Raw genomic sequence first — 24,380 nt, forward strand, 5'->3', positions numbered from 1 at the left:
GAACTGTGTCTCCAGTGCTTAATTTGTGCCAGCGCTGAGCCCCGCACCTCTAGGCTTGGCAGCTCATAGCCCCAGCACCTCTAGGCTTGCTGCATCAATTATGAATGTAAAATAATTGCTTGAGCCCCAGCAGCTCTTTCATTACAAATTAAGCATTGTCTATCTCTCCAAGATTTGACCAAAAAAAAATAATATCTGATCACCAGTGGAACATCCAGATCTAAAGCTAAGGGTTGCAAAGGGCGAATGGATTTTCTGCTGGCAGGCGAACCCTGGCAGGGCACCCGTTCTTATACCACCTTCATAACCGTAGTGTCCGAGCACCTCCCAAAAGTGCATTACGGAATGAGACCAGTACTTGTCATTTTCTAGAAAAATTCTGTGAGGGTTTTATTGATTTCTTTTATGTCAGCCCCACTATGTGCTTTTATTATTGACAGCAAGGTCAAAGCAGTGCCTTGCACTTGGAATGGGAAGTGGTGAGGTCTGCTCCTGTGGAAGTTGGCTCTGCAGCCTTGCACTGGCCCCTGAGAAAAGCTCTGTCTTCTGCAAAGACTAGCTTCACGCTTGCAGCGATTATGACTGAGGAATGGAGGTATTGACCAATCGCTATCCTGAAGCTTCAGGCAATCTTTGAGAAAGGGGACAATTAGGGTTACTCACATCTAGGAAGGCACAGGTGGAGGCTTTGGTTTTGCTGTCCAAGAAGCACTTGAGGCTTTTTGAATTTCCTCTGTCCCATCCCACTATGGGAAGTTGATGAGGTAGCTTTCAAATCTGAGGGATGGATTTAAATTTCTCATCTTGTACTCCAACCCATTTTGGCAACAGGATGCATACCTGTACTCAGCTCCTAATCCTGACATCACATCAAACAACATCAGACAAGTTTAACATGTCTGTTAGTATTATCAGCAGTGAAACTTTAAAGTTTACACTTTTCACACAGCTATTGTTTCAAGTTGTCTGCAGACTCAACTGAACAGCATTGCATCATTTATATTTATTTACTTTGCAATTATTGCATCTTGAGTCTTAAAATTGTTTTAAAATGAAGCATAGACTCTTAACCACAACTCTGTGGAACTTTAAAAGTGAACTTCAATTATGTAGCAATTTTACAGGGCTACATGATTATATTATACATATGCTAATGAATGAACCAGTCTGGTTTCTCTCTCTCACACACACAAACATGCTAAATGAAAAGGAGAAAGCAAACAAATAGTAAGTAAAACAGTGGCAAGTAAATTAGACAGTTGAAGTTCTTACCATTTCAATAAAGCATTCACATAGGTCCACAATCAGGCAATTTTTAATCTAGCCGTCTCCCTTTAAATTCTCTCACTTTCTGGACAATAAGAATAATTCCAAGAAAAGGCTTTGCTTACGAATCTTGAGCTCTATGGTGTCAGAAGTCAAGAATTGTCTGACACCCAGAATGAATGCAAAAATCAAGAGGAGCAGAGAATTTGCCCACTCACAGGGTCAAAGTATCATCTGTTTCATTCTCTTCATCCACAGAATTAAAAAAATCCTTCGAATACTGATTTTTAAACACTACTAAACATAAGTTCTTCCAACTGTTCAAGATTTAATATGATACTATTATTATGAATCTAGGACCATATCTGAATGCTGATAGCTTTGATGGAAGCCATCCTCCAGCACTAGGTACAGTACATCTTTCTTTTCATGACAGAATGTTACTAATCCTCATAGACCAGACGGTATTTACATAAAATGTGAGGAAACAACTTTTATCAACTGTATGCTTCCTATTAAATCAGCCATAATTTCTAATCCTCTGGCTACTGAACATTTCTAACAACAAAAGGCACCTGATAACACTGTCTGCTGCTTTTGTTTACTTTACTGACTAATATCAATCAAACGAAAGACTTTGACCAAATCCACTGGGATAAGAAACACTTTTTATGCAATAAATATTTTATTTATCTCAAAGTTTTCCATGCATAAATAGTTTTGACAAGATTGCTTTGTGTGCAAGTAACGGCATGATATTCAGAGCTTCTATTACTCAACTGTCAAATACATCAATTGATTTATTTTCCATTTTTAGAAATTCCATAGCAGCTAATATACCTAGTATGGAAAAAAAAAAAAAAAAACACATAATGATGTAATTTTTCCACAAAGAGAATGAAACAGCCAAGAACATCCAAGTAATGTCTGGATCAGTCACACACATGTACTGTGAGGTAATGTATTAGCCAATATTCTTCACAGTACAGTAAAATTCATTCTGAAGGTTTAATCAAGTCTTGATCACAAATCTGGCAGGAGGAAAGATGGCTTGTTTTTAAGATCTGGGCGCAAACACAGTAAATGTCAAGAGCTAATAGGCTTGGCCTGAATGAGGCCCAATGCAGCCAGGTGCTATATAAGTTTCTCCATACAGCTCTGCCAAAACATTTTAACTCTGACCTATAATACCCTGAAACACTGGAGGAGACTGTCACTTGTACTGAATTTGAATTATGCCATATTACGTGATATGAACAAATGAGGGAGAAGATGACCAAATTCCTTCACTTCTGACCAAAGCCAGGATTAACCCACTAAATCAGTTAACTCCAAGATGCAAGTCTCCTACTTAAAAGGACTGTAAAGCAGGATTGATGCTCTCCTTGCTAAGGAAAAAACTGTTTGTTGAGTTGTAAGTATGGCCATCTCATTAGGTATGCATGATCAGAGCAGAAGTTCCCTACACCTCAACACAGTGATGTTGCCTTTAACTTTTTTCAACTTGGCTGGTGCAACGGAAGACATGCCTAGCTTCATCTCCGAAAATTATAGCACCAATTTTCAGTCTCAAACAGCAACAATATCAGTTCTCATAGGAGAAATTCTACCTTCCAAGACCAAAGTTTAGACTCTTGCTCTTACATACTGCCATTGAAGAAAAACTGAAAGGAGAGTGAGGTTTTTAAAAATAGATTAATACATGAAAGAAATATTTGTTTTAGAGACACAAGTGTATTAAATAATTAAACATCACTTTGAAAAAAAAAATCAGGAAAAAAAGGAATGGAAGACACTTCCTAGGCTCATCTAAATCCAAATGAAGAGCAGCCAATTAGCCAGTCTTTCAAGTCCACTATCTGTGCCTGACACATTACAAAAAAATCAACATAGAAAAGCTTTGAATATCAAAGCCTGACAGTTCTATTCATGTAGTTGAAAAAATTCGAATGCAAAGAAAAACCATGCATGAAAATAAAAAAATGTGATTCAAAACTGTACATTCTGTACATTTTGCATGAATCTGATATTACTCAAACAATGAAGAATACAGCATGATCTCCCCATTCTAAGGTCTGGTGCTTTATTTGATAATTGAGAGCTACATAAGGAATTTAAGAAAACTCCTCTGAACATTTTTGGCATTTGGGATAATATTTTTCCATTTTGTGGAAAAGCAGGTTGTCATATCAGCAAGTGTCCCTACATCTCCTCCAATGAACAAAACTCTCTCAAAACAGAGACTGACATCCTGGATTAGCCAAAAAAAAGACTACTTTGGATAACTGTTAAAGGAGTTAACATTTTCACTGCCACTAAACTCCAGCATCACTGACCACACACAGAGAACTTATCACAAAAAATTAACAACAACTGGCACTGCTGGATTATTAGGCCCAATTCTGATCATACACCATGAGGTTTTATGTTGGAGTAACCCCATTGACTTCTATGGATTATTCCTCATTTACACCAGGGTAAGCAAGAGAATAAGACTCACTATTCCTCAACATCTATAATGTGAGTTTCTCTATGTAGCCGAACACATATTACTTCATTCCTGTGGTAAGGACCAACAAAAAAGTTACAGTACCGTAAATAACTAACCTGTGTATTTAGGGATATTTGATGTAATAATGGAGGATTTCATCAGTCAAGTTAAGTAGTTACACATTTCACAACTACTATGTGACTTTAAGGCATTCTGAAGTAAAAAAGACATTTTTCATATAAGTCTGTGGGAGCGGTGCCTGCCTGTAGTTTCTGTTCTCTGACAGAGTATTTAACCAATACTGGTTTGAAAGTATTAAGTAAGGCCAAAGACTTGTTTATTTACAAGGAATGTACAAAGATTGCATCACAGAAAATACCAGACTCCATCAATTTCAAATTCCAGGTCTAACGATTGGCAGGGCCCCAAACTTTGACTAGCCACTCAGGTCAAAAGAGGCAACAATATTTTAGAAGCCAAATTCGAACAGAATGTGAAAAATACTCTAATCACAACATAAAAAAGTAACACTGAATACTTAATTTCTTAATAAATAACCATCCCATCGGAAGAAGATATCATCAGTTGCAGGTACAGAAGAATGGAGAGAAAGTAGATCCAATTTATATGCATGGGAAAGCAGGAAATTATAACTTTGTATAGTAAATTCCATTTTAATAAAAAGTTAATGTGACATATAAGAGCCTGATCCTAATGAGAAGACTCTTGTTGACTTTAATGGGCATTAGATCATGCCCGAATAAAGCAGAATTACAAATTTAGGTCCTGATCCTGCACATATGTATGCAAACTGTTCCACTGAGTTCACGAGTTTGCAGGATGGAAGCCACAATGACCATAAAGTTCCCCTAACTTTCCCACACATTCCAAAGAGAACTGCATTCTTGCAGTTGTGTTCTACGTCATGAGTCTGAACTATCAGTAAAATGGCATCATCCACCCAGAGACCATTCACAGTTAGAGACAGATAATTAGCAACAGGTATTCCTAAGAATCACTGCGTGAATGCGTGTAACTATATGCAGTACTCTTAGGTATTTATCACTACAATGATTATTCACATTTTATTTAGTCTGATCAAAAGCTTACCTGTGCCCAAGATGATAAACCACTGTAGTTATTCCATGGGCATAATGGCTGCTGAAGTTGAAACTATGACTCTCTTGGAAGCTTTGGTTTGTTCCAACACTAGACCAGGAAAAATGAATACAGTTTACATTTTATAGGGAAAAAAAGGTTCTTTAAGTTTGTTCTGAAATGTACCACAAGCATCCGAGTTTATTTTTACCTTACAAGGTAACTTTTCAGTTCTCCACGATAATTGATGACTAGCAGTTCAGCTGACCATTGGGCACTTGCTTTATATTCTAGAAAGATCAATCCAGCAATTGCGTAGCTCAAATCTCCTGGAAAACTGGTTGCCTTTTACCAAACAACCCAAAAAAAGACAGACATTTATAGGTAAAACACAAGAAAGCGGCTAAGCTGAACTAACAGAAATAATTTATATATTGCATTAGTTCCAGAGGAAAATGCATTTGCCCTTCACAATACTAAGGAAAAAGCAGTCATGATAACACAGAACATAAGATGCTTAGACAATATATTGAGGGAAAGTGATTAAAAGATACCCAAAAATGTTAGCTCATAATAACTTGTCCTTCAGGCTGTGAAAGATTTATTGATTTTAATTCTGAAATTGTTATTAGCTTGCTGCAAACAGCATTACGTTTCCTCAAATAAAAGACCACTTTGTTGAGATCCCTGTAGCAGCAATGCCAACTTTGAATTGTGATCAAATCAGAATATAAGCTGCACAGTTTCAGACCTGATCAGTACTTTCATGGGGGGGGGGGGGGGGGGGGGGAAAAGGAAGTTCAGATGCTATTGTGGTTAGTGGTGCTGGCAGTGTTCCCTAAGGGTACGTCTTCACTACCCGCCGGATCGGCGGGTAGTAATCGATCTATCGGGGATCAATTTATCGCGTCTAGTCTAGACGACTCCAGAACTCCACCAGGGCGAGAGGCGGAAGCGGAGTCGACGGGGGAGCCATGGCCATCGATCCCGCGCCATGAGGACGTGAGGTAAGTTGATCTAAGATACATCGACTTCAGCTATGCTATTCTCGTAGCTGAAGTTGCTTATCTTAGATCAATCGCCCCCCCTTGCGTAGACCAGCCCTTAGAGCAGTGATACTCAGACCTCAGTGGTTCAGGAGCCAAATTAGTGATCAACATTACCCAAAAGAGCCACAGCAGTGTGAATTCATTGCTTCGTTTATATACATGTATACAAATAATACACACACACACACACACACACACACTATTCTCACAGCAAAATGATTGGTTAATAATTAAATCACACTGTGTTTTAATATCACGTGCTGCAAAGAGCTGCAGGAGAGACATTAGAGAGCACTTGAGGCTCACAAGCTCAGTCTGAGTATCATTGCCTCAGAGTCTGATGCCCCAGTAAAGTGTTAGAGGCCACCAAAAGCTGTTGGATCTGCCATATTTTTGGATGAGAGTCAAGATAAAGTTCCCGTCAACTGTGTTCTTTAAAGATCCATTGGTACTTCCAGCGAAAATAGTGAGCAGGAAAATGTACTTGTTCATTTAACACTTATAGCTCAATTGTATTTAGTCATGATAAATACTTCATACTATACTACTAAACACTAAGAGCACATTTGTAAAATTAACAGTCTTTGTAGTGTAAATCCTTGCACTAGAATATACTGTTATTAAACTTCTACAGAGGAGTGAGTAGAAGCAGTCATTTGTGTGCATACAAGTTACACAGGGTTCCACTGTATGAAACTTTATTTAATAAAGAGGGTAAATACCGGAGAAATGACAAAGAGCTCACTGCCCATCAGGTCAAATACTCTCACAGTTCCAGTGCTTTCAGCATAGGCAAGCAGTGTGCAGTCATGACTCCATGCCACTCGTCTCCACTGTGTGTTAGGATCTCTCGGCACTACAGAGAAGGAAGACATAAGATGACATAAAAATAATATGGCCGTGGTTTCATTATAAAACTGTACTTAACTGTTTTCATCTATCAACTTTCTGAGTCTTAATTAGGATAATACAGAGTTTTGTTGGATCACGTAAATGAATCTTACTGTAACTCATTCACAGTAGTGGAAAACCTTGAGACTAGGAGTCTTAATTTCCTAACTTTTGTACTATAAAAATGTCATTCTTAACACAGCATCAATGTACTGCTTGCATATGTGGGAATCTTTTTAACGGCTTAAAAATAGAGTGGTGTAAAAAAATGGAAGAGATATAACAGAAACTCTGCCTCAAATTTCCTTATTACACAGACACATAATAATTTTGTAGATAGGTGCTACATAAAGTGTATTCTCTAAAGACCATAAAGAGTTCAATCATCGCACTGTGCACTTATTATTGTCTAGCAACAATAACTGATCATCTTACCACCTGAAAATAAGCATCCACTGGGATCAATGAGCAAAGAGAAGATGACAGCCTATCCCAGGCAGCCTATCCCATTATCTAACAGACAGAAAATTAAGACTAGCAGAAGGAAAAAGAGAGACTAACTTGTTTGGTACATACAGTATAAGCCAAATATAGCCCTTTTCATTTCCAGCACTATAGTATTACCCTATTGAAAATTATTGTAATAAGTTTTTTGGAAGCTTACTGTAATTCTACTTTACAACCACTATTGCATCTGTCCTACCATCATACTGCATTGATATGGCTGTTTTAAAGGAAGAGCTCCCTTCCTCAGACATAAAAGATGTCACATTTGAAGGAGTCATTTAAACACAATGGGTAACCTTTCCAAAAGCACCTTAATCTCAGTTTCAAAATTATTTAGGAGCCTAAGTCTCACTGAAAGTCAATGAGATTTATGGCCCGTAAGTGCTTTTGAAATTTTCCCCAAGCATGGCAGGAGGCAGCCCAGATTAATAGGATAGAGAAGGCAAAGGACTCTGTATTAGAGTTATGGTACCTTTAAAAAAAAATAAAAATGAAGTACTTCCTTCAGCTCCTATCACAAACATTTATTTGATCTTTAACTGAGCTTTGGTGGAGGACAGCTGAACCACTGTGCAGTCACACCATAACAAAAATGCTTTTGTACACATCAATGCTTGTAGTCCATCTACTTTTTTGATATTCAATACTTTACTTCTGCCTCAAAATGCCCCCTTAACTCTACCCTCTCCGCATCAGAGATTCAGGCTCAGTATCCTAGTTAGGGTGGAGGGAAGGAAAAAGTGGAGAAAACACAGTCTGTCAAACTGTATCAATGTTATTAAAAGGTATTTCCTTAAAAGAACATATGAATAATCTTTTAACCCAATAAGCAATAATACTGCTTAAGAAACCTCCTTGACATAAAAAAAGTTTTGCATACCTTGACATTTTCCAACAATGGATCCAAAGTCATCTTTTGCAGACCTGTAAATCATGAACACATGTAATTAACTGAATTTTGATGAAGAAAACTGACAATTACTGCAGCATTTATAAAATAATTAGAAAATACTGAAAGTGCATAATTTGAGAATTAGCACGTAGTTAATTCTGATTTGTATTAAGACATTTGATTCCATCCTCAGACAGCCAAGGTGGTTTAAAACATAGTTTAGGATCTCTCTCTTTCCATGGACAAAACTGCTCAAAAGAGTCAGAGGCATCCATTCCACCAGATTATATTAGCACCTGACAAACTAGGCAGGTAAATGTGGGATCTACACAAACTCAGTATCCTTTAAGGTTAGTATTTCAGAAACAATATAAAAATTCTGCCAGTTACAGCCACACAGTAAAAATGCAAACTTCAACCTTACATTCTAGAAGTTTGACATTTGTGATGTTTTTGTCTATTTTCATCAAAACAGTTTTCATACATTTTCTTCTTTTACATAAAAATAGCAGGTTTGATCTTCCAGCAAATGGATTTTTGTGAAGCAAGCAAATACACTCAGTCAAGACTTGTTCTGCAGATAAGTGTGTGGTGGTTGCTTTTGAACTTGCAAATGAAGGTGGGTTGTCAATTGTGGGGGAGAGGAAAGTAAAATTCTCTACATCATTTTACTCAAATCAGTATTATTTGTACAGCACCATAAGTGTTCAAGGCACTTTACAGCTAAGTAAAATGACAGCTCCTTGCCACAATCCAGTGAGATTCCAAACACCTCCTCTTCCTTCCCCAATGTGACTTCAGTGAGAGATGAGGGCACTCAGCACCTCAGAAGGTAAAAGCCAGAGATTACTTAACAGAGCAAGAAATGAAATACAAAGGAGAGAGGGAGACGCAAAGGAGGACAAAAGCAATGAAAGATCATGAAATGTGCTTAGTGAAGTTCATCCATCTTGTTTATGCCTCTATGTGTCTTCATTTTTTAAAATGTAGTTTTTGTGTTTATGGGCAGTGTCGGGAATAAAGCAAAGGGTGTAAAGCTGCTGCTTTTAAAGTTAATAGGTTCTAAGACCATTTCACAAATTATGATGCCTTAAAATACAAAAATTTAACTTTACCTTTAAAAATATAGCTTATAAATCCCTAACTCCATTTTCTCAAGATACTCCATGAAATTGGTAGTGAAATGATAGATAATACTGAGTTACCTGATCTCTACACATTGGTCCTGAACAACTGCCAACAGTTTACCATTACTGAAAGGAGGGAAAAAAAGCATTTCACGTTAAAATTCAATTACAATAAAAAGTTGCTTTTGTAAAACATGGGTCACACAGTTAGGTATCACTTTACAAACTCAGATTTAAATTCTGTCTTACATTCTAAGTGAAAATAATTGGGTCATGATAATTATTAGAAGATACCGGTCCCCATTATGTAAATTAGCACAGTTAATAGATTCCATGTGTCACTGGCTGCATCATATAACTCAGTACTATTAATATCTCACTTTTTATTAGCACTATTAAAAAAATCTAAAATGGTTGATCCAAAGGAGGTCAGAGTCAAACACTGCTGAAGGATAATTTTAAAGCCAGAAATATTTGTAATTATGCCTAAGACAAGAGTTAATCAAATATCATGTTTCAGGGTGTCAGCTGATCACTACTGGGGCAAGGAAGGAAATTCCCATCCTGCCTCAAAATATACAGCATTGCACAATTGAGGGAAGGGGTCCTCCCTTCTTCTGAAGCATCAGGCATAGACCATTGCCTTCAGTCAGATACCAGACTTGCTGGACCTTTGTTCAAACCCAATATGACACATACGATGTTTGAGAGCCACAGTAAAACACCCTGAGTAAAGCTATTACAAACTAATATCAGGTCGTGCAATTCTCCTATGTATACATTTTCCATTTCTTAGAAAAAAATCATTTATTTTATTTAACTATTGCAAAACAGCTATTTTCAGTCCCAGAATTTTTCCACACATTAAAGGCCAGACTTAGAAAGTGCTGAGCAACTCCTGGAAACCACATTATACTCACCTCCCACTAACTTTAATGGAACTTGATGACATAGCTCCTTGCAGGTTCTAGGACTTTAGTAAAGCAAACCCTGACAAGTCATCCAGTAGATTCTCAACCAAAGATTTATCCTACTCACCATCTTTACTTGCAGATTGAGCTCGCATTCAGGGGTGAGCAGGAGGAGGAGGATGGAAGCTTGCAAGCAGTTCCATACACAGCAGATATGATGGGTAAAACTGAATGAGCTGGTTCAGACAACACTGCCAAACCACTAGCTTCAGGGACGGGGAGGCCACCAAAGTTAAACCCATGACCAAATCTGGACCCATAGTTTATTTTCTCCTTCTTCAGCCCATGTCTCTCTGATAGTGCTAAATTATTGCTGTCTAAATAGAATTTTTTATATGCTTGCACAACCAACTTAACTGTTATTACAAAAATTACTAGAAAGAGTGAGCTTGCCTTTTTTCCTCCCATAAATGTATATAAAACAACGTGTGTGTTAACAAAGAACACAGAAAGAAAAATGATACTCCTCTTACCTTGAAAGCACTAGATGCCAGTTGATCTGCTTACTAACCAGACGAACAAGCCCAGCAGGGAGGGAAAACTTTGCAGGACTGAAATTACAAGTAAAACATCAAAAACTTAGAATCTGACTAAATGACAGACTAAATATTGAATTGAATCTAAATAATGAAACTTACAGTCTAAGACTATCATTTAGGTATGCTATATCCTGCTAGAGACCTTCCTAGAACATTTGATTTTAAACACATTATACTGATTCACAAATTAAGATTAGCAATGATGTGACAGTTCAGTGGAAACAGTGGCTCCTCCAATTCAGGAGTCTTCCTTGTATTTTTTCCTTTATTTCTTGAAAGAGAACTTAAGTTTACATTTTTATTTTGTCCATTATAGTATGAGTTTATCGGAACAATTTTTACTGTGTGTTTTGTAAGACATGCATTGTATTCCGTCCCTTCTATCCCTATGCCAATCCCAATTACTTCTTGGAAAAGTTGTTATTTTAGACTTCTGACAAAACTAGATCACAATTTTCAAGTGGATACATGTAATCCTTAAAAAAGTGACAAGTTACTTTTCTGCTGGAATACTGTAAAATTCAGAGCAAGTTACACTAGCATGAACTGATTCTGAATATAATTGTGTTTGTTTCAAGTTCTGTATCAAAGACAAAAATGCTTTGCACTTTTAGATGGCTATGTTTGTCATCAAATGATTTCTAAGCAGCATACATAAGTATAACCCCATTTTACAGATGAGAAAACTAAGGTGTTAAGAGGCTGTCTGACCTCAAGCAAATCACTTTACAAGTCAGTAGCATAGTCCACAATCATGTCTAGGGCCCTATCAAGCACTTCAGGAAGGAGAATGACATAAGAGAATTTCTAATGACTTGGGAATGCTCACTGCAGGTAAACATCATAAGATGCATATTAAGAATGGAGAAAAGTAGTAAGTCTGAACTCAGCACTCTAGATGCTGCAGAACTGAGTAGTGAGGGAGCAGGGCCAAGGAAATATACAGTTTACAAGCTCAACCAAAACCTGAATACGTCTAGTACAGTGTTTCTCAAATGCGGGCATGCATCCACCAGGGGCTTTTCTTACGGCTACAGCCTCCTGGGCTGTGATGAGGCAGGAGGACCCACTCCCTGCCCCTCCCTGGTCCTCCTGGATGAACAGCCTTGGTGTTGGTTGCTGGGGCTTCCAGCAAGGGTTGGACAGCTGGTGAAGTCCCCATCTTCCCAGGGGAGGTGGAGCTCAGAATTTGGGCTTCAGTCCATGGGTGGTGGGGGGGGGCTCTGGCCATGGGGCTTCAGGTTCCAATCCCCGCTGCGTTCTCCGGCCAACACCCTGCTCCCCATTGCCCCAGCCCCTGATGCATCCCCCGATCCTCTATCTAAGGCTTAATTTGTCCCCAGACTTCCTGGGGCTGAGTAAGTCTGCTGTGAAAAGTGATACCTGTATGTTGGTTAATATCACTTTTCACAGCAGATTTACTAGCTAGCAGCAAATAAATTACAATGATTTGTACATGTATATGTGCATATGTATCTGTTTTTCCTAGAGCTAATTAAGTATTTTAGGAAAAAATGTGAGATCGGCCACCAGCAAGAGTTGGTAGCTGCACTCTAAGGCCACCAAATAATTTGTCCTGAGAACCCGGGTCTAGTAGCACACATAACATAAAGCCTAGAGAATGTACAAGCTCAAGGAAAAGAAAAAGAAAAAACACTTGAGTTGCAGACAAGAAGAACATTATTGTCCATCAAATTACACAGAAAATGGAACCAGAGGACATTGTTATGAAGAGAGGTATGGCCCTCAAACCAGACAAACAGAAATTCCCACATCCATTAAAACTATGTCCTGATAAATCTCAGAACAACTAGCATGTTTGACAGTGTCACTTATCTGGTGGATTAGCAGGTTCATCCCAATTGTCTCAAGGGACTAGTAAGTATAAAAGTCTATCATTCCATGGGGTCAGGGGTGCAGCAGCCATTCATAGTTAGGCTTCTGATCACAGGACCCCTTTACATAGAATCTTGCACTTGCTAGCAACAAGAATGAGATGATCATCCACTTTCCCTTCCAATTCCTTATATTTGTGGTCACAGCAGGAATGGTATGTCTCATTTTAAGGAATTGGGGAACTGGTTTTGTCTGATCATTTACTTATTTTATAGTGTATTCAGCACAGTGTCAACACAAGGAAAGAGCCCCACGGCCAATAATATAAATCTACATATACTGTTTATTATGACTCAGCACTACAATATGGAGTCACAGAGATAAACATGGAACCCTACAATGCCATTTGGTTGTTTAGAGTCACTTTTTAGTGCAGAAACTCACTTTAGTGGCCAAATTCTGACCTCCAATACCTGTTGGCAGCTTTAACAAGCACAATGTGGCCATGAACTGGGTTCAGTGGAACAGTAATTCTCAAGAGAAGCAGGATTGAGGAGGGAGGGGTGTCTTTACTGGCATGGCAAAAAAAAAAAAAACTTTTTAAAGCAAAATATGTTATGATGAGGAATAATATTTGTCAAAAAATTAATATTCTTGTTTCCAATTTCAACAAACCTACCTGTACCAGATATACTGAAGCAAAAATAATGCAGGACCTATGAAAAGAGAAAAGAAATAAATTGAGACAGTTGCTTCAACAGTTAAAAAAAAAAAAAATCAGTCCTCAAATTACAGCAGAAAATAAAAAGAACTGGGTGTGACAAATCGGGCAATCTCCTACAATATCCTGGATAAACCTTACTGAATTATGTTTAATACCATTGGGGTCCATTTATTAAAAATGCAATTGTTAATGGGTTATTGAGGGATTGTATGTATTTCCATGGAAAAGGTAAAAATACAGCGCCTCCAGGAAGTGAGAACAGAGGAGGGTGATCAGTCAAAGTCACTCTGGTTGTAATATCTCCAGTTACCACTGCCTGGAAAGATTCACATAAACTAATCCAAACTGGATTATCCAGGGATCAACAGACAAAGAAAGGATTTTTGGACAAATAAACTGACTCATGGCATTCTTCCTGATTCAGTAAATGGACAGGACCTCTGGTCCACGAAGGCCTCAATCCTTAGGGAGGGGTTGGAAGAACTTTGGCCTACTGAGACTCCCTAAGACTGTGTTTTTGTTCCGAGCAAAGGATATTACAAACTTGAAACCATAGGAAGAGCCCTGTGTGGGGTATGACGGACTGCTCATCAGCCAGAACCCATGTTGGAGTTGGGGTGATCTCTGGTAAATTTATTAGCACATGTGTAGGTTCTTTTATTGTTTGTAACATGTTTTCTCTGTATTGCTTTTGCCTTAAGAGTAAAATGTGTTTGCTTAAGAAGATCTGTGTAGTAGATTAATGGTGGTAAACACATCTCTCTCAAGAAAAGGCAAAAAAGCCTACTTAAGCAACCTGTCTTTTGATGGGGCGGTCACAGTTTAGGCAGGGAACTGTTCAGCCTGGAACTACCCCAGTCAAAAGGGAGAGAGGCAACAGTCGAGGAGTCAGAAGCCTGGATGGATACACTTGCTTGATCATAGAAGGGGAATACAGGTGCAGTTGCCCTGAATTGTGACACTGGGAACTCTCAGAAAAAGTATTTTTGGCATAAAAATGAATATTCTTCGTATTTCTACTTGACCACTGAAACTCAAATTTTATGAAATAAGTAAATACAGAGTTCAAACCCCATGAACTTTTGAAAACTCAATGAAAAGTATCTGGGGGGGTGAAAATTACTAACATGCATACATCAATCATAGTAATAGCAGCATGCCATGATTTTAAAAACCATTCTGTAGAAGTGTTCAGAAACCCTAACTAAAAACATTAGGTCTGACAAAGACACATGCCAAAAGCTCAAGATCATTCTGCAGTAATACAGATGCTTGTTACATGCATGTTTTATTAGTGTGCCCCAATGGGGTACTCAAAGTGGAGGCCTGGACCCCTCAGGGAGTCATGAGGTTATTACCGAGCTGAGCTGTCAGCATCCCCCCCCAACCCTGCTTTGCCTCCAGCATTTATAATGGTGTTAAATATACAAAAAAAGTGTTTTTAATTTATAAGGGGGGGTTGCACTCAGAGGCTTGCTGTGTGAAAGGGGTCACCAGTACAAAAGTCTGAGAACCCCTGATCTAGCCAGAGCAAACTCACAACTAAGAAGATACAAAGGGGAAAACTATAAAAATCTGCTCCCAGATTGATACATAGTATACGTTCCATTATACTAGCCCAGTGGTTCTCAAACTTTTGTACTGGTGAGTCCTTTCACATAGCAAGCCTCCGAGTGTGACACACACACACACACACACCCCTTATAATGAAAACCACTTTTTTAATATATTTAACACCATTATAAATGCTGGAGGCAAAGTGGGGCTTGGTGTGGAGGCTGACAGCTCGCAACCCCCCATGTAATAAACTCGTGACCCCCTAAGGGGTACCGATCCCCACTTTGAGAACCCCTGTACTAGCCCCATCACAATACCAGGCATAGCAAAGCCTGTAAGCAGAACCCATACACAGATCATTTAAGCCATGAATATAAAACCAGTCAACAATCCTTCAATGAAAATAAGTCATATTTACCTGTAATTGCTCTAGTGATGATAAAGGATGCACCATGTTTTTTGTTGCCTCTTGGCTGTAATTACAACAATACATTCATCATGCAACATCTGAACAATCCAATATTCATGTACATACTCCGTGAATAATGCACTTGATAAACCCTCTGCTCCTCTAAAAACTTCTCATTTAATTTTGAGTATTCCCAATTCCATATGAAATTGCATAAGCTAAGAGACTGTATAACTGAACATTCAGTATGTGCCAAACTGTAATAAAAACAGAACATTATTATAGGATACAATTGTTCAATGTGCTATTATTGGTGCACTACATTCTGATTGTGCATAAGAAAAAGTCTCTGGCTCAAAATTCTTATTATGTGAAAGAGCAAGAACTTTTATAGCAATAGGTCCCTTTCTATATGTATTTCTGCCAAGTAAAACACCTATTTAGAGACCATTTTCTCTCCCCATTACCCTTCTTCCACCTTTCCTTCTCTCACATAATCTCACTAATACTCTACTTCTGTAGCAATGCCACCACACCCCATTTTGCATCCATTGCATGGCACACAGAGAACTCATGGTTTCTATCTCATGCAGAAAGGAGCAGTGCAGGAGAGCTACATAGCAAGAGGAGGAAGCAATATAATCAGCCAGGACAAAAGGGAAAGCATTACAGGAGAGAACCAAGAAAGGAAAAAGTACACACAACCAAAAGGGAGATCCAAAGAGAGGGGAGAGATAACAGAACTTGGGATAAGTGCTCTTGCCTATAAAAAGAGGATGAGACTACTTCTCAAAGAAAAAGAAAAAGAAAAGGAAGGAGGAAGAGATTTAAACCAGAAATGAAAAGGAGTAAGAGAATAGAGGGACAACACAGATTAAGAGGAAAGGAAGACATCACAAGCAGAGCTTAAAGCAGTGGTTTTCAACCTGTGTCCTACAGACCCCTGGGAATCTGCATATTATGTCTAAGATTTCAAAGGAACCCACACCTCCATTTAAAGTTTTTTAGGGGCCTGCAAATTAAAAAGAGGTTGAAAGCCACTGTCTTAAAGTCAATAAATATCCATTCACATATGGATGTTGTTCGCTAGTCAAAATCTCACAGCACCACAAATTGAAGGAGAGTGAAGGAAGGAAGTACAACTACTCTTAGATCAACGATTAGGTTAATGGAGCAGATGGTTTTACGACAATCATGCCAGTGACAAAGGTTGGAATATTTAAAAATAAAAAAAAAAATTCCTAAGGCTATGATTTTCAAAAATGAATGCCCAAAGTTAGGTTTCCGAGTCCATATTTTGAAGTCCATGGGAACTGTGGGATATTCAGCACTTCTGAAAAATCAGGCCACTTGTTACGTGTCTAAATGCATGCATATTCAGACACCTAAGTTCTAGGCTCCCGATTTGAAAATCTTGGCTTAAGGTATAGTTTCTTTTTATTTAAAGTTTGCAAAGCTTTTTAAAGAAATACTTTTCACAGTGTCAACAACTCTGTAGAGGCACTTTTGCAAGTCTCTCCCCATTACTTTTAGAGTACTTTTTTGAACGTTTACAGCATCCACTTCTGAACTTAAACTATGTACACTTGTTCTTCAACTGTTTAATTCCTAAAAGTGAGTAACTTACTCTCATATTAGGAACACTAGAATTTACTCTCCCTTTAACGTAGCTCCACTGGGAATTACATACACCATATAGTTACAGAGAAACCCATCTTCCAACCTATTAAGAAACCTCCTTTCTGATTCATTCATATTTGATGGACAAGCTTCAAATTTTATTCTGTTCGAGCAAATCTATACATGAGTTGTATCTACTTTTGCAATGACAATATATCCATTTAGCATTGATGTTTGTTGGCTGCCTAACACGCATTCATAAAAATTACCTTAAAAGAACACAAAAAGTTGAAAAGTCAAGCACGCAAAAGTTAGGAAATGCCAGAATTAAGGTTACCTGGGCAACCATAAAATTCAGTCTCCTTATGACAGGTTATGCTTAAGCATTATCATGCAGTCTTTAAATTACATGATCAAATAAATCTTTCCCCCCACAGGACCCCTGCTTCATTCAGTGCACAGAATGAACAGTGTTCAGTGAATGGTTAACTATTCAATATTTCTTGTTTATCCTCGTATGTATGGCCTCATGCATTATTACACACTATCCAAACCCTGCATTGAATACAGAAAGCCCTCACGGGCTTTTCTGTGGAGCTCTCATCACAGTATCTTGGTTATTTACAAACACTAATAAGTTTATCTTCACAACACCCCGCTGAGGTGGTTATATTACTGTCACCATTTTACACATGGAGAAGCAAAGTACAGAGATTAAAGCCAAAAACGTCATCTAATTTTTGGTTTCCACTTTGAGAAACCTACACCTAATTTTTCAGAATTCTTAGCATTTTATACTTTTTACTACATTCAGAGCACAGCTCCTATTAACTTTAGTTGTATTGTGAACAGTCAACACTTCTGCAAGTCAGATGGCAGATGTTTAAAGTTAGGCAGCGAAAAAATTTGGAATATACAGCAGCCACCTAGGAAGTTTTGTTTCAATTATTTGCACAGCATCTGTGGCAAAGGCAAGGCTAGAATCCAATTATCCAGGGCAGCATTCACTGTCTTTACCACATGACCATCCTTTCTCCTCTTGCCTCTTTCACTATACACCTTCCAACTCTTGCAAAAAAAAATAATAATAAAGTAAGGGTCCCCTACAGACAACAGTCTCATTCATGGCACAACTCTGATTCATTCCCACTGTGCACTGAATGAGGCAGGAGTCCTGTGGGGGAAAAATAACGTGATCATCTAATTAAAACTGTAGCACAGTCTAAGTATCTTAAGGCAGAAACAGAATCACCCTGAGAAAATATTTACAGAGAAACAATCAGGATACATAAGGTCTCTCCTAAGACCTTAAAGGTTGGGGACACATTTCTAGCACCACATGTTATCTTCCCTGAAAGTCTCCACACCCTTTTTAAGATGACCTAAAATAATTCCAAAGAAATAAATTGCAAAAATTAAATTTTCAAAAAGCCTCCCATTTTTACATTGCACAATGGCCATTGCCGGAAGACAAGATACTGGGCTAGATGGACCTTTGGTCTGACCCACTATGAACATCCTTATGACCCAATCTTGAAAACTTTCACAGTAAGTAAATAGGACCATTCCCATGTGTAAATGTTTGCTGGACCACTGAGATCAGTTATTGCCTTTCCCTCAATTGTTTCTAGAATCTTTAATAAAGTGGAGTGCACCTCGAAAAATGTTTTCCGATTTGATTAGAAATTATGCTTACTGACCTACAAAAGGAATTCTAATCAATAAAAATGTTTCAGTTTACTATTGGACTTTCAAACAAAGAAAGAATTTAACAAAATTAGAGGTGCAATATAAAGGTTAATTGGCTCAAAATATATTGTATCTCATCCTGCATCTAAAAACATAGCCCAGCCTCAAGGACCAAAGGAAAACTACATTTTATGAATTTCAACAGTCAGGGTAGATTTTTATTCATGTTTTCTAACGATTAATGCATTTCCCCTGTATGTCAGAAGCTATGAAAAATAACTAGGGCTATCAAGCGATGAAAAAAATGAATCTTGATTAATTGCACGATTAAAAAATTAATCACAATTAATAGTGCAATTAATCACATTGTTAAACAATAAAAGAATACATTTTATTTAAATGTTTTTGGATGTTTTCTACATTTTCAAATATATTGATTTCAATTACAACACAGAACACGAAGTGTACAGTGCGCACTTTATTTTTTATCACAAATATTTGTGCTGTAAAAAACAAAAGAAATAGTATTTTTCAATTCATCCCATACAAGTACTGTAATGCAATCTTTTTATCATGAAAGCTGAACTTACAAATGTACAAAAAAACTGCATTCAAAAATAAAACAATGTAAAACTTTAGAGCCTACAAGTCCACTCAGTCCTACTCGTTCAGCCAATCGCTCAGACAAACAAGTTTGTTTGCATTTGCAGGAAATAATGCTGCCTGTATCTTGTTTACAATGTCACCTGAATGTGAAAACAGGTGTTTGCATGCCACGGTTGTAGCCAGCGTCGCAAGATATTTACATGCCAAATGCGCTAAAGATTCATATGTCCTTTCATGCTTCAACCACCATTCCAGAGGACAGGCATCCATGCTGATGACAAGTTCTGCTTGATAACAAGCCAAAGCAGCTTGGACCAACATGTTCATTTTCATCATCTAAGATAGATGCCTCCAGCAGAAGGCTGATTTTCTTTTTTGGTGGTTTGGGTTCTGTAGTTTCCACATCGGAGCATTGCTCTTTTAAGATTTCTGAAAGCATGTTCCAAACCTCATCCCTTTCAGATTTTGGAAGGCATTTCAGATTCTTAAACCTTGGGTTGAGTGGTATAGCTATGGAAATCTCACATTGGTACCTTCTTTGCATTTTGTCAAATCTGCACTGAAAGTGTTCTTAAAACGAACAACATGTGCTGGGTCATCATCCGAGACTCCATAACATGAAATATATGGCAGAATGCGGGAAAAACAGAGCAGGAGACATACATTTTGGACTGAACTCCTTCGGGGAGAATAGTAATTAACACATTATTTTTTTAACAAGAGTCATCAGCATGGAAGCATGTCCTCTGGAATGGTGGCCAAAGCATGAAGGGGCATATAAATGTTTAGCATATCTGGTACATAAATACCTTGCAATGCCGGCTACAAAAGTGCCATGCAAACACCTGTTCTCACTTTCAGGTGAGATTATAAATAAGAAACCAGCAGCATTATCTCCTGTAAATGTAAACAAATTTGTTTGTCTTAGCAATTGGCTGAACAAGAAGTAGGACTGAGTGGAATTGTAGACTTTAAAGTTTTGCATTATTTTGTTTTTGTTTATGTAACAAAATAAAAATCTACATTTGTAAGTTGCACTTTACCAATAAAGACATTGCTTTACTTGTGTGAGGTGAATTGAAAAATATTATTTATTTTGTCTATCATATTACAGTGCAAATATTTGTAATAAAAGTAATATAAAGTGAAGACTGTACACCTTGTATTCTGTATTGTAATTGAAATTAATATATTTGAAAATGTAGAAAAACATTCAAAAATATTTAATAAATTCCAATTGGTATTCTATTGTTTAACAGTGCGATTAAAACTGCAATTAATCGCAATTAATTTTTTTAGTTAATTGTGTGAGTTAACTGCGATTAATTGACAGCCCTAAAAATAACATTGCACTATTGGCTCATTTAGGCCCCAGTTCTGCAATAAACTCTATTTGTGGGGATCCCTGTATAAGCATAGGCAATCAATAGATCGGGATCCTGATTTGCCATTATATTAGGGTCCTGATTTGCCATTAGGTCCTCCCCAGACTTGTTGCTTTTTAGGCATGAAGTTACTCAGTTAGCATTTGTACTGTTTTCTCTCTCCCTCCCTAATTATTGATGTTTTAATTTAACATTGCATGTGGTTGACTGTTCATCTTCACCAATAGCATGTTGCCCACCTGAACTCTGAGTCCTTAATTGGCAATATCACAATTCCCAGTGACTGTTCATTTAACAGACATCTTGAAAGAAGCAGTAGATGGAAATGAACTCTTAGTAAATAAAAATACAGTTTTCATGGGAATGTTCTTAGTATCCATAACCAAGAAGCAGAAATCAGAACGCTGTTTGCTCAATTATTTCCCAAATAAAAAGTTTCCAAGAAGTATCAGTAAATCATTAAGTGTTTACCTGTATTCTATGTTGAGCTGAAAATATTTTCAACAAGTTGTCAGTTTTAAGCAGGGGGCAAAGGAATTACAATAATTGGCATGATTTTATACGTGTGTATGTATAATTTTACACACACAGGATTTGAAAGCACAACATAAATACAAGAAATAACTTCAGAGCCAAAGTGCAATCTCTGTGATGGAAGACAGACAGATGGACAACTGACAGCACAAAGCGAGGGAAAGAACAGAAAAAGAAGAGATGGAAAATTTGTCCCCAAGGATACAAGAGCAAACCACTATTCGCTGACCATAGAAAAGGGCCAAGGTTTCTCTAGTGGTCCATGCAGAACAAACAGAACTTCAACCATAACAATTTTCTAATTTGTGAATTTGAAATAATGCTTAGCCAAACTTTGTGCTGTGATATCTACTCATGACAAGCTCTGTAAACACACCAAGTATTTTATGTCCTCCCCACTCAGTACACATTGCAGATGTAGCAAACCCTGCCAGAGCTTTAATACAAAATAATTTCATTTGCATCATACACTGTTTACTTGACAGAGGGCCTGGTTTTCATAAGAACTCCCACTGAGTCCTTTGGTGCTGTGAGCATTTAATATTTCTGGAGATCATGCCCAAAGTAAATTACACAATGAATACTTCTCCCTGACAACTTTCTGTATGTTTGTTAAGAAGTAAAAACCTAATCAATATTTGTTAATGGTATAAAAAGAACAGGAGATTTTTTAAAAATACCTAAAACCATAGGTGCTAGTACTAAGGGTGCTGCGGGGAAGCAGCACCCCCTGACTTAAAGTGGTTTCCATTATATATAGATTTCAGAGTAGCAGCCGTGTTAGTCTGTATCCGCAAAAAGAACAGGAGTACTTGTGGCACCTTAGAGACTAACAAATTTATTAGAGCATAAACTTGCGTGGACTACAGCCCACTTCTTCCGGTGCATCCAAAGAAGTGGGCTGTAGTCCACGAAAGCTTATGCTCTAATAAATTTGTTAGTCTCTAAGGTGCCACAAGTACTCCTGTTTTATTATATATTGGGTTTACAGTTGCATTCAACTGCTTTCAGCACCCACACTATAAACATTTGTTCCTGCACCTGGGACTGAAACAGCACACATGCCAAAGTGAGATGACAAACTGGAGGGAACTCACTTCTCCCTCTCACTGGAAGCAGCATTCAGTGGTACTGTACAGGTGTTTTGTCCGACGTGCCTGGCTGCTCGTTATGGATTTATGATCCGCTGCATATAAGGGTGGCCTCAGCAGCTTGGAGAGAAGGAATCCCCTCACTCAGGATTAATGTTAGGGCTTGGTCTCATTTTGTCCGGCTGAAAGGTTTTGCTGCGTGCCTGCAAATTTCATCCGTGCAAGATGCCTCAACGTGAGCCCAAGCCCCCCTCACCGCTGGAGTGGGGAGACCCCGCCATCCACACGCCCCTTTTCCCTTCCCCCCGCCTGGCAGGGCTCTACGTGGCCATCCGCCTCCCCGCCCCCACCTGCGGTCATTCCCACCCGGCGTGGGGGGACAGGGGGACTGACCTGCACCTCGGTTTCCGGCGGCCACTCGGTGTTGATGAGCAGGTCGTAGAGGATGTTCTCCTCCTCTTCCCCACTGACATCGGCCGCCTCCACCTCCTCCTCCCAGCTCCCCCAGGCAGCGGCCATGCTCAGCCCGGACCCGGATCGCTGCTACAGCCGCTACGGCGCCCGGCAGCGGACAAACCGGCGGGCGGGGGGAGGAAGAGAGAGGTGTTTAACCCTTTCCGCTCTGCTGCTGTCTGCGTAGAGCAAGTTGGGCTCGCCCAAAAGCCTTTTGCTCTGTAAGGAGATGGGGCCAAAATGCTTTCCAAAGGTCCCAGCATGTTTATGGAAGAGAGAGCATATTTATTTGAGTATTTAGGCCCCTACCTCCAATTTCATTGGGAGTTAGGGGTCTGAATACCTTTCAGGAGCTTGGCCTCAGGCCCCAGTGTATCAGCAGGGCTTTGCTTAGGCACAGAGGTCTACCACCGCCATGGTCATGTTACAGGATCAGCACCCTAGAATGCAAAATCATTGGGACAGGTAGCAGCATTAATTTAGGAGCAAAACACAAAGAAGTTAATAAATTAAATGGCAATTTAAAAAACCAATTGTGTGTATAGTATTTTTCGATAATGAAGTCTTCTTAGGACAGAACGAAAATGAGCTCACACCTCACTGCTAATCTTATTTTCTATTTTAGCATGATTTTAATAACCTCTTTTTTTCATTTGTAGTTATCTGTGTGGTCTAGTTTTAGATAGTGACAAAAGTGTGAAATTACAAGACCTAGCATTCTGTGCTGTTAGATAGCTTGTGTTAAACATTAAGGAAATAGTTCCATTTGAGAAGAAATTACTACTGATTAATCATTGTTTATTTTGCTGAATATTTTTTAGTTGAATTATGTTTAGCAAGGTAAAATGGTAACATCAGCAGTGTATCAGTCCGCTGCTCATAGTTTACAGGAACTATATGAAGTTCACAGTAAATTTCTCCTTCAGAGCTATAGGCTCCAATCTGTCAAGGAGCTCTGCAAGGGCTTCACATGGGCACTGCATCTTTTAAACAAATAATTGCATTAGTATCATATCTTATGATCCAAAAGCAAGGCAGAACATGATGATGATGATGAAGAAGATAGATTATATAGAAAATGAACTAACCACTGTAATGTACATGTTCAAAATAAGAGAAACCAGAAAACAATTAACATCATACAAACGAACTATATTAAACTGATCTGATCTGAATATAACTGCAAAAATATAGCAGAGATGAAACTGATGCCCCTTTGAACCTAGATTCCATGGCCTTTGGTTACTATTAAAAGACAACTCCCAAAAAGGACCCAAAATAATACCATTGATGACACAAATGAAATCTGGTATTAAGGTACTAATATACTTATTGCATTATTTCTAATATAATACTTCCTATCTCATATGTCATCAGCATAAGCCAGTAATAGTCAGTATGCCCCAAATGGTAACACACTTGGACAGAAGGCTCTGAACTCAATTCCCATGACAGGAATTAGTTTAGCCACTATTCATGACACAATGCAGTAGTAGGAGATGCTGCATTGTTACAGATGCTGTCCTTCGGATGAGATCTAAACCAAAGTGCCTTCTTCCTCTCTCTGAGGACAGTCCCAATGGAAGTTAAACATTCTGTGTATCAGTTTAACAACAGTAGGGAATTACCATGATGTTATGCTCTC

The 24,380-nt window shown here is 38.3% G+C and overlaps 1 protein-coding gene across 2 annotated transcripts in view; it reads right to left on the bottom strand.

Annotated features, from left to right (window-relative positions):
• NBAS (NBAS subunit of NRZ tethering complex) overlaps nucleotides 1-22,806 on the bottom strand; it is a 356,127-nt gene extending 333,321 nt beyond the window's left edge. For both annotated transcript variants that reach the window (XM_054023471.1, XM_054023470.1), the window contains exons 1-9: nucleotides 22,676-22,806; nucleotides 15,367-15,421; nucleotides 13,347-13,383; nucleotides 10,766-10,843; nucleotides 9,400-9,447; nucleotides 8,183-8,226; nucleotides 6,627-6,760; nucleotides 5,067-5,200; nucleotides 4,868-4,966 (exon numbers count right to left, since the gene is read on the bottom strand). In XM_054023471.1, the coding sequence (XP_053879446.1) occupies nucleotides 4,868-4,966; nucleotides 5,067-5,200; nucleotides 6,627-6,760; nucleotides 8,183-8,226; nucleotides 9,400-9,447; nucleotides 10,766-10,843; nucleotides 13,347-13,383; nucleotides 15,367-15,421; nucleotides 22,676-22,801 (755 nt within the window). In that variant the 5' untranslated portion in view covers nucleotides 22,802-22,806. The remainder of the gene's footprint in view (nucleotides 1-4,867; nucleotides 4,967-5,066; nucleotides 5,201-6,626; nucleotides 6,761-8,182; nucleotides 8,227-9,399; nucleotides 9,448-10,765; nucleotides 10,844-13,346; nucleotides 13,384-15,366; nucleotides 15,422-22,675) is intronic.
• Between the last annotated feature and the right edge of the window lie 1,574 nt (nucleotides 22,807-24,380).

This window comes from Malaclemys terrapin, chromosome 3 (assembly GCF_027887155.1).
Source record: "Malaclemys terrapin pileata isolate rMalTer1 chromosome 3, rMalTer1.hap1, whole genome shotgun sequence".
Classification (NCBI taxonomy): Eukaryota; Metazoa; Chordata; order Testudines; family Emydidae; genus Malaclemys; species Malaclemys terrapin.